This window comes from Contarinia nasturtii, unplaced genomic scaffold, assembly GCF_009176525.2.
Source record: "Contarinia nasturtii isolate CC-2019 unplaced genomic scaffold, AAFC_CNas_1.1 Cnas_scaffold_129, whole genome shotgun sequence".
Lineage (NCBI taxonomy): Eukaryota > Metazoa > Arthropoda > Insecta > Diptera > Cecidomyiidae > Contarinia > Contarinia nasturtii.
In genome coordinates, this window is record NW_022197486.1 from 12452676 (window position 1) to 12468418 (window position 15743).

Genomic DNA, 15743 nt, shown 5'->3' on the forward strand with positions numbered 1-15743 from the left:
GTATTGACACTTGTTTTGGGTGTATGTGACAGCCCTGCAATTTTGACAAGTGATAAACGTCTGTGCTGGTTGTTTCAATAAAGATGGCTGACGGTGAGAAAGAGGAGGCTAAAAACCTCGTAAGTAAATTCAATTTTTTCGTAATTTTTCAAACAAAATCACCGATTTATTTGATATCTATTCATTTGCCATATAAAGAATGAATAAGTGCAACAAATTAATACCGATGGTTTCATTCAGTTTGGTGTGAATATCATCAGGAGAAAAAAAGTAGTTCTGACTCATTCGAATCGATTAGACGTTTTTAGTTGCTAGCATTGAAGTTTGTATTATTTTTTTTCATTCCACTGTGTTTGTGTGCGTGATTTTTTTTTGTATATCGACCAATATCTTGTGTACATTGTTAAAATTTATTTCGATAAAAAAACAAATAATCATTTCGCTAGTGATAAAGACAAAGAGGCGATGCAAAGATATATACAAATGGAACAAACACAGAGAATGTAGAGAATGAATACAGAGCCCATGCGCTTGTATATTTGTCAATTTTCAATGTATTTCAAACGGATCCGTTTGTATACAAATTAAGATATGTATGAATTAAAATTCAGTGCGATCGAGGCAAAAGCAGACGCCGAGAAAAACAGAGTCCAACAAAAAAAAGGTTTATTCAAATGTCGATGCCGTTGAAAATGTTTTGTTGTATGACTGATAACGAAACGGAAAGACAATATAGAATAATATTGTTTGCCATAAATTGGTCATGATGATAAATGCTAATTTATCGTGTTTATAAGAAACAATGTCAATGGGCAGAGAGAGAGAGAGAGGAAAATAGCAACGCTAACTTACGCAATCCAATGTCACATTGTCGTCGGTCTGAAATTTAATTTCATGCTCTCACTCTTTTTCACAACCTCTCTCGCTCTCGCTCTTTCGTCTTGAGTCTTTTTCTCGGCCAAACTAGTTTTGAATGGTGTTTTTTTTTGCGTATGAATAACTGTATTTGATTGAAGCGTAAATGAAGCTGCATAGAAACTATGTAAAAATGTAAAATCGATTGTAAATTGAATGCAATTACAAATTGAATGAGTTTCCTGTGGCCAGGGAAAATAAATCGAATGAAATTGATGCAATTGTAATTTTCAACTCAATTGAGTCAAATTGTTGTGTATTCTTGTCAAAATTGAATTCATTTCCGTGCCAAATCCAATTGATTTTGTTTACTTCTCTCTCCCTCTCTCTCTATTGCAATCGAACAGCAAATAGAATTTGAGTGGGTGCTTCATGTCGAAGTACACTCAGTTCTCAAGAATCTCCACACACTTCTTGTGGTAAGTACAAAATCGCATATTATTCAATTCAAATGCAACAGCGACAATTTTTGAATTGACAAACATCTAATGAGAGACACATTCTCTATTGTTTTTGTTATTTAACTAGGAATGTGCACATCGTTTTCCAGTGCCATTGTATGGCAACGATGGACGCAAACAGGACAAGTTCATATTGACCGTTCCACAAGATCACTTGAAGTGTGTTGTAACATTGACGGGTGATAGTATATCCCATGCTGTAAGTATTTGAATATAAAATCGAGTTTTTATTGAATAAAGTTTAACATTATTTTTTTTTTAAATACCATTGTTACATGTCACAGGACATTAGTTTTAAGGTACAAAGAGCGCAAAATACCGTTCAACGAACATCCATCAATCAAGATTCACCATGGAAGCTTCAACAAGTACAGGATGCAGCAAATCATCTACAACAAGCCATACATCACATAGACAATGTAGACAGCTCGTATCATTTTAAGTGAGTAATTTTGGTTTGACGATAAAAACAAAACCATTAAATAAAAATTAACACTTCTCAACATTTTCTACGTTCATTTCACAAAATTAACACATATCGAATCTATTTACAGATCATCTGACGAAGTTTTACACATTTTGAGCAATATTTTGGGCGCATTACAACGTGGTCGAACATCACTAGTCATTCCCAAAAAGAAACCGATCGACGAGCTCATGAAAAGTAGAAACATGGTAAATTTAACTCATTCAGAGTCATGCATTTTCAATTTAAATAATTATTTTGATGATGATTTTTTTCTTCTTCTTACTTATTCTCGAATTGCGCGTAACGCATGTACGGAAAAACATATAAATATAGAAATCATTGGCACCCAACCTTCCAGACGATTTGGCAATCAGTTTCTATTTACAAAGCCATAAATTGATTTTTGCTGTGTATCAATTGACAAACATTCAGGGAACTATGAAATTCGATTCCTCTCAAGCCGAATGCTCCGTACCGTGGTTAAATGAAGTCTTGGTATTGTTTACCGTGGCGCTGCAATTGTGCCAGCAATTAAAAGACAAAGTATGTTATTCATTTGATGTATTCAATCATCATTTTTCTTTATCACAAATATATAATTATTAACATTTAATTCATCAAAACTATTTCAAAATGAGTATGAGCATGTGAACAATAATTGAAATACAAGAAAAATGGGTCGCACTTGTTCACACTCAATCTCAATACCATTCTCGAAGACTTTGCTACTGAATTATTATCAGAGCAAGATTTTATTATGAATGCAAAAATAATAAGATGGAATGAAATAGAAGATAGTTTTTTTTATTGCGTCACACCAATCTATATTTTATGAACGTATTATGAATGATATTATTTGAAACAATATTTTTTCAGACAAAGAATAGATGCATGTGACGTTTTTTTTGTTGAAACACAATAAAAATCCGCGAACAGATCTATTTTTTCACTCATTCAAAAATGTCAATTAAAAAAATAATGCAATGAAAAAATAAACATAAACTTATTTCTGTTCGGTTTTTGTATTTCAGATATCGGTATTTTCTCAGTATAAAGACTTTACAGTTGGATCTCGATCACCGTCAGCTCTATCTTACTGAAAACAATGAAAACGAAACCAGATTGTGGAAGAAAGAGAGCTTGCAGAACGCGGATGTTATATATTGATGCAAACCAAGAAAATCTTTTCTGGTTTGTTTTTTTTTTTTTATTTCGGTTATCAATTATACCGTCAAAGTTCGAGTATTGACAGAAAAAATAGAAACTGTTGGCATACATTAAAGGAAATGCTGTTGACATACATCATCTACAACAAAACAACATTATGGTATTGAACAATAAACAGAAAAAGAAGAAAAACAAAGAACGAAATCATAGATTAAGTTAAAGTAAAAAAAAAACGGAAAAAGAATTGAACAATCTCAAAATACAATGTGCTTGAAACCTTTAAATGGATTTGGAGAGAGAGAGATGGAGAAAAACAAAATGATCTGAACAAACCAAGTCGATACCAAAATAATAGTAACGAGAAAAGAAATATAATGTCAGATGGTCATTATTTTGTTTGAGATTAGCGTAAATTCATCATAAAATGATCTAATGCGGTTTAAAAAAAAAAAAATGTTTATCCAATGATGAACACTGTTTATGACTTCAGACAAATTTAACCAGTCGCATTGCAAATGAAAATCATGCTGGATGTCAATCATCCACAATTAACTTATTTTAAAATATTATTTTAAAGAAAAACAAAATGAATCCATAAGAAACATACACACACAAAGAACACACACTTAGCACATGCAAATCGCATCGCATACTTAATCATTCATTTGCGAACCAGCAAACAAAAAAAAAACACTTATGTAAGCAAATTGTACATATATATCTATAATTATTTTTTTTTTTTTTTGATGCAAATCAAAAAGCAGAAACTTATGATTTTATTAATCTATTTAAATATTATTTATTGACAAACTATTGTACATACAAAAACGAAAAAAAGTTATTGTCCGCACTCTTTTTTCTTCTTCTCTTTTTAACATTATTATTTTTAGTGGTTAGCAAAATTTTAATCAAAATTTATAACAATCCACATTAAATGTCAACAATAACAAAAGAAAAATCATTTCATTTGACGCTGGCTAGTAATGTATATGTTGATTTTGGATGGATCTTTTGGGGGGGCCAAACCACATTTTCCTTTCCACACTGTGTTTGTACTTACAAATGATTTTGTGAACGCAAGACAACGTTACGTGTGTGTAACTATGATACGCACGACATTTTTTTTTAAATAGCCATAAGGGTATTTTTGGTAAAATAAGCTGAGTTTATTTATTATTCTATCCAAAACAAACAAAGAAACTGGTACACGCGACACTATAAATCATTTTGTTTACTTATTCATTATATTATTTTTATTTGTAAATAAACAGTACGCACTAAATTAATTTTCCAATCGAATGATGAAATTCATATCCAAATATTTGTATCTCGCTTTTGTTCATATTAAACAAATTCATTTTGAACTTTCAACTCTCGAACACAATTTTCCAACAAATTTTCGTTTCCAATAAAATTAAGAGAGTTCGATTAAAATATGGAAAAAAAATCAAATATTATTTTCATAAAATATCGGAATATTGTGATTATGCAAAAAAAAAATGTTATGAAAATATACACCGATACACATTTGCTTTCATCAAATAGAGAATAAAGCAATAATTTTTTTTTTGTGACACCAAAATGAGTGCACACAAAATTATATGAGATCCGTCATCCAATAAAAAAAAATCGATAACACTTTTAAAACCATTCAAATCAATAGAATGATCTACAAAAATCATGATTCAAACCGACAAAATGATCGAAATTAATACGTAATTCATCAAATTAAATGGAAAATTTCCATATGGATATTTATACTATTGTAAAAGGTATTATTGATGGCAACGTATATGTTTTATGGTTTATCATTCGAATGTTTAAAACAATTTGCTGTCAGCATGAAAAAAAAGATGTGAATAAACGCCAAAGCACAAAACAATAACAGACACACACATACAAAATCATACATAAAACGTTAATATGTCAATCATTGAATGGGAAAATGTGCCACCCCAAATGGAGAAAAAATGTTAACAAATTTATTCAATTAAAAAGTGATGTATAATTGGAAAATAATTGGTATATATATACAACATGCATTTGGATATCAAATTAAATTATCATTTTGCATTAGCATGTTTTATTTTTGGTTTAACTCATTTGTCGTCATTCGTCGGCACGTGTTGTTTGAATTTACCCTTAAAATTTATATAAAATGTCAAATTAATTAGGTGTCTATTTTAGTGATTAAAATTTGTAAAATTATACACATTTTGTTCTAGTATCAAACCGATTTCGTCACACTGTCACGACGAAGAAAAAAAAAATCACACATGTGGCGTGTAAAGTGCTCTTATTCAAGTCGAGAACGAAAATAGTTTCACAGACACACACACACACATTTAAATATAATATTACATATTTCAAGAAAACAAAAATAATTAAGTGAATTAATAAATATTAATGGAACGCAAATGTTCCTTTAAACCTTTCAATTTTTCCCCGATTCATTTCCAAATTATAATGCTTATGAAATATTTGTTTTTTTTTTTCTTCAATAGATCTGTTTTATCACCGTAGACATAATTGTACCCTTGAGTATATATTCTAAATAAGGAAAAAAAAGTATTTTTTTGTTCGTTTTATTGGTTTTCATCAAATCATTCCAAACATGATGGCACATCAATTCATATAAATATTAATATTCTAACCATTTAATTCGAGCTATTTATATTTAAACACGAAACTGCCGAGTTTGCTTGACAGTTCGGTGATTACTAATAATATTTTGCGTGTTAATTATCGATTTAATCGAGATTTAAAAAAATTGATGAACATTTTCTAATAAATCACAATTTGTCTGTTGTTATGTAGTCTTTCACCTTAATTTATAAAATTAGTTTCTTTTCTTGTCATTGAGTGTATATTATGGAAAAATGTTTTACTAATACATTATCATTTGCGTACAAATATTGACGACACACTTTAAAGCGTTGCACTATGTATGCATTACCGAAGAAAAATGAATATAAATTATATTATATTTGGATTGGATTTAAAAAAAAAAATAAGCAATAGCAAATTTTGGAACAAAATTTTCGCGAGAGAAGTTACATAATTTAATTGAACGGCAAAAGACCCTTTTGGAACAAATAAAAATGAAATTGAAATTAAAATTCTGTGCAAGGCAAAAACAACAACAACAAATATGTTAACATGCAAACGGAATCACCTAGGGAATCACTATAACGAAAACTAAATGATAAAAAAACCTTTATGATGACAATAAGAAACATGTTTATGGAGTAAAATACAAAATATAGTATTATTATTGAATTGATACATATAAAATAGTCCATAGATTTGTCCGCGTTGAAAACAAAATAAAATAAAAAAAAACCATTGAAAATTCAATTGAAAACTTAATGCAAAATAAAATGAAACATAACATAACTGAACTTGTTGTTTTCCATATTTATCAATAAAAAAACACAAACAAACAAAATTAAATCTGATTTGAATTTCTGTCTTTCGAAATTGTCGTTTCTTTAATGAAAATAAAGAAGGGGAAAAACGATGTCAACGAATGCAAGAATACATTTTTGTAATGCTTGGCATTTGTTCGAAATGGCAAATGAATGGCAACACTTGTTCGGTGCACCCGACCGATTATTGCTGTTGTTGTTCTTTTCCTTCATTTCGTCATATTATAAATGTTGTCTCAGTTTTTTTATTCGCTGCATTTCATCGTCAACAGAGAACATGCTGTAACGCATCACACTTTCGTTCCACGCGACCGAACGACCAAAATAAAAACAACCGACATTTAAATAATGAGTCATTTTCATTTCTTGTATGTACAGCTTAAATTGCTTCATTAAATTTTATTATTACCGGTTCAAACAATAGAATTTTAGCATTGTTTTGATATACCATGTCAACAAGTTCAACACTAAATGATGAACAGTGCATTGTTCAATGAGCGAAGTTATAACGATTCATATCAATCATTAAATCAAAATGAAAAACCAGTTTCTCTTTTCATCATCAACATAATCGCAGTACCGTAGCCATCACGCATAAAATACATTTATTATTTCGCAAAAATAAACAACAAAAACATCACGCATATATACCGAGAAGAAAAACGCCAAAAATGTTGAAATATACAATATTAACATCGTTGAAAATTTACTATGCGTCAATGAGTCAAACAACAACAAAAAAATCACAACAACAACAACTACAATCTATCTATTGCAACATTAAAAAAATAACATTCAAACTAACTAAATCATACACATAGCTCACACTTTTTGTGTGAATGTCTTGGAATTACCTTTCGCTTTCAGCACAAAGAGTTTTGTTTGCCCTCCACAGAAACCAATCTTAAGTCGCAATCGCAACCAAAACGAAAAAAAACACAACCGCTATTAGCTCGCTCGCGCGCACATTCGCAAATAGATATCAACGTGCATCAACGAATGTGTGTGAAACAACAAGCGCTCAACTCGAAAACCAGTTGATCGCGATTCGCTGGCCACATCAATAGGCAATCAACGACACACGAAGAGTGAACATACAAAAAACAACAACTTCATTTAGACCATCGATTGGGAGTTTTATACGAAAAAAATCAGTTTGTTAATTTGCGCTGTGTCACACACGTGCTCGACCAGAATTTAAAAAAAAAAAAAATTAAGGCGACGAACCAAAAAATTTAACGAAAAAAAAAAACAGGTGATACATCTCTTATCACTTTACTATAACGGGAATATTAAGTGTGACTTTTTTGGGGAAGGAGATAAAATAAAGAACTTAAATACAGTTAAACAAAATAATTATATTTCTAAGAAGTGAAGAAAAGGCATCAGCTATTGGGAAAAAATTTGTTTTTGTGGAACTTTTTTGTGAAGTTTTTTTTTCTCTCTGAATGAAGTTTGGTAGGAAAGTCATTATACCGACACATTTTCATAAAATTCACCATTGACATGAGTAGTTATAAGTACGCGATGATTTAAAAAAAGAATATATTTTTCCGTGATTCGATTATAAATCGGTAATTCGATGGCAAAACAATTCGATCATATACAACATTTTTAATATTAGGGAAAAAAACATTCCAGTGTAAATCCCATAGTTTGGTCCATGTTCATTAAATTTAATTTTAAGTTCGAACAGATTTGATTTTCATTATCACTAATCGGTTACATAATTGAGAACAGCAAGTCATGTGGATAAAAATTTATTCATTCACTGCGAAGTTCTTATTATTGAATCGTATTAAAAGCTGGATTCCATTCGTTTGTTGTCTAATTTACATAAATATCCACAAAAATCAAAGTGGAAATTTAATTTTTGTTGCTGTGGTTTCTCCATTGATTTTACAATCAAAAATTGCTGTTCTTTCCTTCGTTCTTCATTTTGTGGTCAACATTATTTTCTCCGTTCATAAAATTTCACTCTTACCACTCGAATGTGAACTAATAATAACAATAATAATTGTTAGATCAAGTGGAATGATTTGTTTATAGCTCTGAAAACAGTGATTCAATGAAACGAATAATTGATTGAAAAATGTAATGTGAATCGTAAATGATGTGAACCGTAATCGAATCATAAAAAAACCGCCAATGCAGTACTTTTAACTACTGAAAAATTGAGATGGAGCAAACCATTCGGTTTCTTTCGTCTACTCTATGGCTTCGTTTTCATTTTGTTGCATTCGATAATAAAATAAATTCACATTGACGAGATTTTAATTTTGATATTAGTAGTGAAATCGATTTAGTTTACTATGCATGTTTTTTTTCTCCTCTACTACAAACAAACGTAGGTCTGTCTGCATTGTCGAAATGGTTTCGTCGAAAGAAAAAAAAAATTGTAAACTTTTGGAATTTCATCATCTTTATTGGCCAACGAATTTGAAACGGTGTTTGCTCCTCTCTATTGCACCATATTGCTTAACTTTCAAGCAACAACATTCAAAATCACATTTCAGTGCAAAACATTTTGATTCATTAGAATGAAACGAGTACGAGCAATTGACGCAACATACGTATATGGAGAACCGATCGGAGAAGCTGTCGAATAAACCAATTGCGAATTAAATGCAAAAGTGAATGAACAACAACAATAATAATAGCAGTCAACACGGAATGCGGGTATATGTCTGCATGCGCAAACTAACGGGCATAAATGTAAATCGAGATTCGAGAGTATCTATGCGTGTGTGTGTGTGTGTATTTTTTCACTTCTTTGCGATCCATTTTTTATATGCTCAATGTCCGAGATTTAATGAAAGTTCATTTATTAATTGATAGAAAATGTGTCATTTTAATTTGAAATAATAATCGAAATCCACATAGAAAATCGAATGCGTCATTTTTAATCAAAGTTAAGTTAATTAACCATTTTCAACCATTCTTAACCATTCATTCAAAGCTAACGATGATCATTAGACTTAATAATACACATCGATAACATTTAAATGATGCAATTGGAATTTGTTTGTTGTTCGATTTTGATTATCCGCATAATGTTAATTGTATTTTATTCGAGCTGGGGACCGGTCTCTTGTAAATGTGTCTTCTAGCCTTGCATCAATCACACGACATCTTTAAGAATTTACAAGATAACCATCACCTTAATCATTTTATCACAAGGTAAAATCCTTGTGAATTTGTTAGACTTTGTTGAATGAACGGCATTATAAGATATTAAAAATATCATAGATTTAAATTTGACCCCGACGTTTTATTTGCGATGCTGATTTTCATCTGGTGCGGAAAAATGACGAAAAGAAATCAATGAATCGAAATGTTCGACTCTGTGTTGTGTGGTCGCTGGAATTTTAATAGAGAAAAAAATGACAATTTAGCCGAAAACAAGTGATTTGATTTCTTTTTTGATATTATTATCATTTCTCTGTGTGTGTCTAATTTCAGAATAAAGAGAGAATGACAATGGCCAAAAATGGAGACGTTGTACTGATTACAGGTGAATTACATTTCATGTTAATCGCTAGCTCAAAATTTAATTTAATTCTTTTGGAAGAATCATTGAAGATACGAAGAAAAAGCGAAATTGAATGTCGCATTCGTGAGAAATTTTGTTTGATTAATAAAAGTTTTTGAATTCTTTGCGTATTTTTTTCAATCTCTTTTCTCGATTAGGTGGAAGTGGCTTTCTTGGCCAGCACATCGTTAAACATTTGCAGGAAAATGACGATGATGTCAAAGAGATTCGCATCATCGACTTAAAACCATACAGAAATAACTTGAGTACGTATTCACAATTTATTGCAGTTGGAAGTTTATCGTGTTGATTTGCCATTTGCAAAAGTATAAAAAAGAATTTGTATACATAAAAAAAGGTCAAGACGTTAGTCAACTTCTTGACACTCGGATGCTCTTTTTTCTCTTTGCTCATTTCTCCCCCTAAAGAATCATGGTAATTCAATATGAAATCTGCAGTAATTAAAGTTGAATAAAGTTACTTGATTTTTATGAGAGACTTTTTCATCATTCATTCGTTCTGTCTCTGTCATCGATATCATGGTTGAAAATATGTGTCAGTGTTGATGTCAAGAAGCAATGAATGAAAACTTCGCATTTTAAAGTTTCTTTTTCTCTATCTCTGCCTCTATCCCTCCCTACATTTCCCCCTCATCCAGTAGAACGAATATTGAATTGACGAATTCTCATTTATTTTGTTTAAAGAGCACACTGAAACGAAGCCCATTAAAACCATTGTGGGTGATATTTGCGATACGGAAGCAATTGAAGAAGTGTTCGACAATGTTGATGTGGTGTTTCATTGTGCGGCCTTCATTAATTTCCAATTTCCACCAAACGTCGATGAACTCGAGCGCGTTAATGTGAACGGTAAGTCCATTTATTTGTTTGTATGTATATTTTAATGTGCAAGTTGGAAGCCCTCATTCGTTGTGATAGTTACAGCTGTTTGTCAAAGTACTTTAACATTTAACATTACAATATAATGAGGTCGACGGTAAAAACTGTAAAAAAGATAGAAAATAAAATCCAGAGAGAACGGACTGGCTACTTATATATTGAAATCTGTAGAACTTTTATCAAAGACCCGCATTTTCTTTTCTCAATTTTTGTTCGTTAAAGGTACAAAAAATATAATAAACTTGTGCATCAAACACAATGTGCCAAGGTTAATTTATACAAGTAGCGCATCTGTTACATTGACATCATATTTGGGATTGGCACCGTTTGCCGTTGTTGTTAATCTAACCGAAAGCAAAACAAAGCAAGTAACATCCGATAAAGATATTCTCATACCCGGCTATTCGGTGACCAAACATCGTGCTGAAAAGATTGTTCTCGGCGCAAATGGAACTAACTTAGCAAATGGCACAGGTACATACAACAAAATATATGACAAATACATGTGCATTGAATATACCGTATACGGTATATATATGTTTTTCATATTATTCGATGAGCTATTATGAAATTCGAAGCGAAATTTCAAGGTTTTTGATTTTTTGTGTGTGTTTAAACCGGTTTATCAATTCTTTTGCTTGCTCAATTGTTGTATTCTGTTATTGTTTTTATCTTCATGATTTTATGATGACCGCAGGTGAACTCATAACAACATCAATTCGTCCAACTGTATTGTATGGCGAAGAAGATCCGTACTTTTTTCCAACATTGGCCAAAATTACAAAGAAAACTGGAGGCATTATACCAAAAGTATTGGGCGCGGGTGGAAAACATCAAATGACTTATGTCGGTTAGTGAACTTATAAAATCTGTTATCGAAAATTTCTCTTTTCATTTGAGCAAAATTCAATCGATTAAAATGTGTATGGTATTACTTTTCACAAATACGCAAAAACAACAACAATGACGACGACGATGACGACGATGACCAATACAACAAAATTCAATAGGAAATGCTGCATGGGCACATATTCGTGCAAAAGAAACGCTGAAAAATGCATCGAAAAACATCGCTGGCTTGCCGGTATTTGTGACCGATGACACTCCCATTGAAGATACTTCACGATTTTGCCAACGAATGTCTCGTCGCACCGATGCCTTTAACATTCGACCAACGTCGTGGTCATTGCCATCGTTGCTCGGCTATTGGCTGGCCATTTTATTAGAAATCATTATTTCGATGTTGAATCCCATTTTTGGCACAAAACTCAATTTTCAGCCAAGAGCATTGGCAGCATATGCTGGTTCATTATTACAATACAGCCGATTAAGAGCCGAACTACACATGGATTACGAGCCACTTTACAATGAAGAACGTTCACTAGACGATAGTGTAAAATGGTATGCAAAATGGTATAAATCCTACTTCAACAAGGATAACACATCCAAAAAAGCTGAATAATTCAAATCAGCTAATGGCCACATACAGAGAGAAACTCTTTCCATTTTGTTTCCTCTTTTAGTGAAATTAAAACCGATTCATAAATTTTCCTTTTTATCAGAGCATAAAATTGCAATTGCGAAGAAACGCAACAGCTCAGCGAGTGCAATCATTTAATAGTGCTTAGTTCATTTTTCAGGCATCGTTCCAAAGTTCATATTAGTATACTGATTTCAATAAATGCAAACAAGCAATAATCAGCGGTTGGTAAAGGTGATCGTCTTCGTCATTGACGATTTTATGCTCTGCTTTTCATATTGTGGTGCTGAACAATTTAAGTTTAATTGTCTTTTTTATTGGTTTTTTAAATGCATGTATGTTGAAAATGTTTTTGGACTACATTCAGAGGTTAACCACATCACCCAACATTTTTCTTTTTATACCTTTCTTTTTATACATAAATTTAATGATACAATACAGATTAAAATAAAACATACAAAATACGAATTCGTTACTGGTTTTGAATTATTTTAATTTTATAGCATCACAAACAACGTAAGACTCTGCCAATAGAATATTTCGAAGTCTGTTTTTATAAGATCTGTCTGTCCTATGGTGTCTTTTTAATTTTATTAAAGTAATATACCCTTCAAACCTGGATCACATATTTTCAACCGTATATGCATATCTCTGAACAGTGCGTTTGCGCATACTATATGTCATACATTCACTGCATTGAAATGATATATATATATTCATATTCTAATTGCTAATCACAATTGGCCAAGATGATTTTTTTCTTTGAGAACGTGAGAGACGTGCAAACGATGCACTTGACCGATTCATTATTTTTGATTTAATAATACAGTGTTCTTACGTGTTTTGTGTGTGTGTGTGTATGCATGTTTGTGACTGGCGATGGCCCAAAAATTAATAATTCTCAATACGTACGTGATATGAATTTTCAGAAGATGAAAAAATGCGATAACCATGAAATATGCCGTATTGTTGTCGGTAACTAACTAACGGTACCAAGATGTAATTATACACACGGAATGGCATTTTAATAGGTAAATGACTTTTTCATTATACCATTTAGACTATTCTGTATACAGAAACAGAAATCTACCACCCAAATTGTATTTGTTTAATTAAATCGATTGATTTGATTGCACGTGTTACAATGAGATTGAAGCCATAAATAAACTGCACTTGAAATTGATTTAAATCGAAATGAAGGAATCACCAAGTTTATCTAATAGAAAATTGATTAGACCGCATCGCAAAAATTGAATCGAAATTATTGAGAGCAACCGTTTTCAAAAGGCCTCCGTTGTAATGTTGAACTTTCAACTTTGATTGAACATTTCTGACATAGAGCCAATATTGGATACCACGTAAATTTCATAATTTTCAATAAATTTCGCCTTATCGATAAAACACGAAACAGTTAAGCTTTAAAATAAATCGAAAAATTAACCAGAAACCGGTACACTAAGTATATCGGAAGTTTCAATTAGAAATGGAACAAGGAAGGGGACTAGGAAATTAGGTATGTTCAGTTTGAAATCAGTTGGTAGAAAAATGGCTTCAGGTAATATGTAACTTCTTTTAAAATTGTTGAGCAAATTTAATCGTTTTGAAATCAAATGGCTGAGAGCATGACTTGTCGAAAAAATATGTTTCATCCCTTTCCGCTATTTTGCACATAGTAACCAAACGGTATTCTATCATTGGTTCAATGTGGCGATGGTGAGTAGAGAGAAAGAGCACAATGTCTTCATATTCAAAAATGATGACATGGATACCGACAATCTGGTGTCCAAGTAATTTCAAAGCGGAAAGATTCTTTTTATACGCTAATTTGCTGGCGAATTTTTTTTTTCGGTGACTGTGATAGATTAATAAATTGTCGTACCCTGAGTGAGTTTGTTCATTGTGTATGGTTTTGGTTTTGGTTTGCTTGATACTTACTTATGTCCTCACTAAAGTGTTTCGATTATTCAATTTTCCGGGGGTTTCTTTCACTCTGTACCCTGTGCACTCCGAAAATGTGCTATCTTTATGAAATATAGATTATAAAGTTTAATGATACCGGGTGGTGGTTTTTTTTTCTCGTTGCTATTGTTATTGGCCATCGTGGATGAGCAAACGAGCGAGGGAGCACGGACGAATACAAGGTAGTGCTGTCAAATCAATTTTAAATATAATCAACCACTTATTTTGTGAAAGCGACGAGAAGCCGTTTTGATACAAATACCCAGGCAATATCGCACACATGTTTATAAATGTACTATCGTTCACGTGCTTCGAAATTTCCTTTTTCGATTTGTTTCGCTTCGTTTTAAAAAGACAATCGAATTTTGTTCATCGCTGTACACGAGCGAGTCAACGAGCGAGTGAATTCTGAATTGAGCACGAGAAGATGAACATATAAAAATAAAACATAGTGGTTTTGGTGAGGGCTACATTATTTTATCCTTTTTTAAATTTTTGCGTGCATTCATTCTCTCGCTCTCTTATTTCCTTTGTCTTTTTATGTTATTTTCTTTTTTGTTCGTTCATCTTGTTGCTGTTCATGGCGTCACGTTTATAATCGCTGCATTACATTGTACAAGCACCAATCTGTTTCGGGTGGATTTCGCAACGGATTAAGATTTGCAAAGGAATCCATGTTGACATACAACTCCCACTTTCCTGTCATGCTTTAAGCATCTCGATTTCCTCTGGTACTAGAATACATACTAGCACATTTTATACGCGCATTTCTAAATTAGACGCAATTTTATTCCACACATCCTTTAATATATATATTTTTTTCTTTCACTCTTTTCATCATTTCTTTGCACGAAAAGTACACGGAATGAAACTGCAAAACTTGAATGAAATTAGAAAATTAACCTCTTGACATACGCATATGTGTCACAGTATAAACCAAGATTCATTCGTGGTGCTGAGACGGGAACGCTAGATAGATAGAACCAAAAAATAATGGAGAATGAAAAAGCGAAAGTTTGTGGCAGTGCCATTTGCCGCTCTCATCGGCTTTAGCTCGAAGTGTTTGAGGGAATCAATTTGAAGCTAAGCAGCGAATAATGCGACTGTATTTATGGTTTCTCACCACCATTTGACTTGAAAGGTAAATGCAGGTATTGTGTTGGTAGTTTAAATGTTGAATTAATATTCATATATAAAATGGGTAAATTCATGGCATGTGATATTAAAGTGATTTATATTTGACATGCATTTTTTATATACACACATTTACGCTCATATAATTTGCCAACACATTTGGGAATTGAGATCGTACCAGATTTACTTCAATGCCATTACCATATGTATATACATATATGTTTTACCATATACTAATGTAGAGCTAATCACAAAATGATGTTACTCATATGAATAGTAAACAAATTGATGAAAACTCT

General features: G+C 31.8%; 2 protein-coding genes across 6 annotated transcripts; both read left to right on the forward strand.

Moving 5' to 3' along the window:
- Positions 1-39: 39 nt before the first annotated feature.
- Positions 40-3884, forward strand: LOC116343010 (protein rogdi). The gene is made up of 7 exons (XM_031770876.1): positions 40-119; positions 1263-1334; positions 1444-1575; positions 1661-1818; positions 1931-2051; positions 2179-2388; positions 2877-3884. Exons 1-7 carry the CDS (start codon positions 84-86, stop codon positions 2943-2945), a joined length of 798 nt encoding a protein of 265 aa, XP_031626736.1. The 5' UTR covers positions 40-83; the 3' UTR covers positions 2946-3884.
- A 3470-nt stretch (positions 3885-7354) lies between these two features.
- LOC116347823 (3 beta-hydroxysteroid dehydrogenase/Delta 5-->4-isomerase type 2) lies at positions 7355-12819 on the forward strand. Of its 5 annotated transcripts, XM_031778586.1 has the most exons (8): positions 9314-9620; positions 9690-9737; positions 9903-9954; positions 10131-10238; positions 10677-10841; positions 11094-11345; positions 11569-11721; positions 11882-12819. In XM_031778586.1, exons 3-8 carry the CDS (start codon positions 9915-9917, stop codon positions 12331-12333), a joined length of 1170 nt encoding a protein of 389 aa, XP_031634446.1. In that variant the 5' UTR covers positions 9314-9620; positions 9690-9737; positions 9903-9914; the 3' UTR covers positions 12334-12819. The 5 variants fall into 5 exon arrangements, with proteins under 5 accessions (XP_031634424.1, XP_031634446.1, XP_031634433.1 ...); XM_031778564.1 differs by lacking the exons at positions 9314-9620; positions 9690-9737 and adding an exon at positions 7355-7695; XM_031778573.1 differs by having other exon boundaries at positions 9314-9845.
- Positions 12820-15743: the final 2924 nt, after the last annotated feature.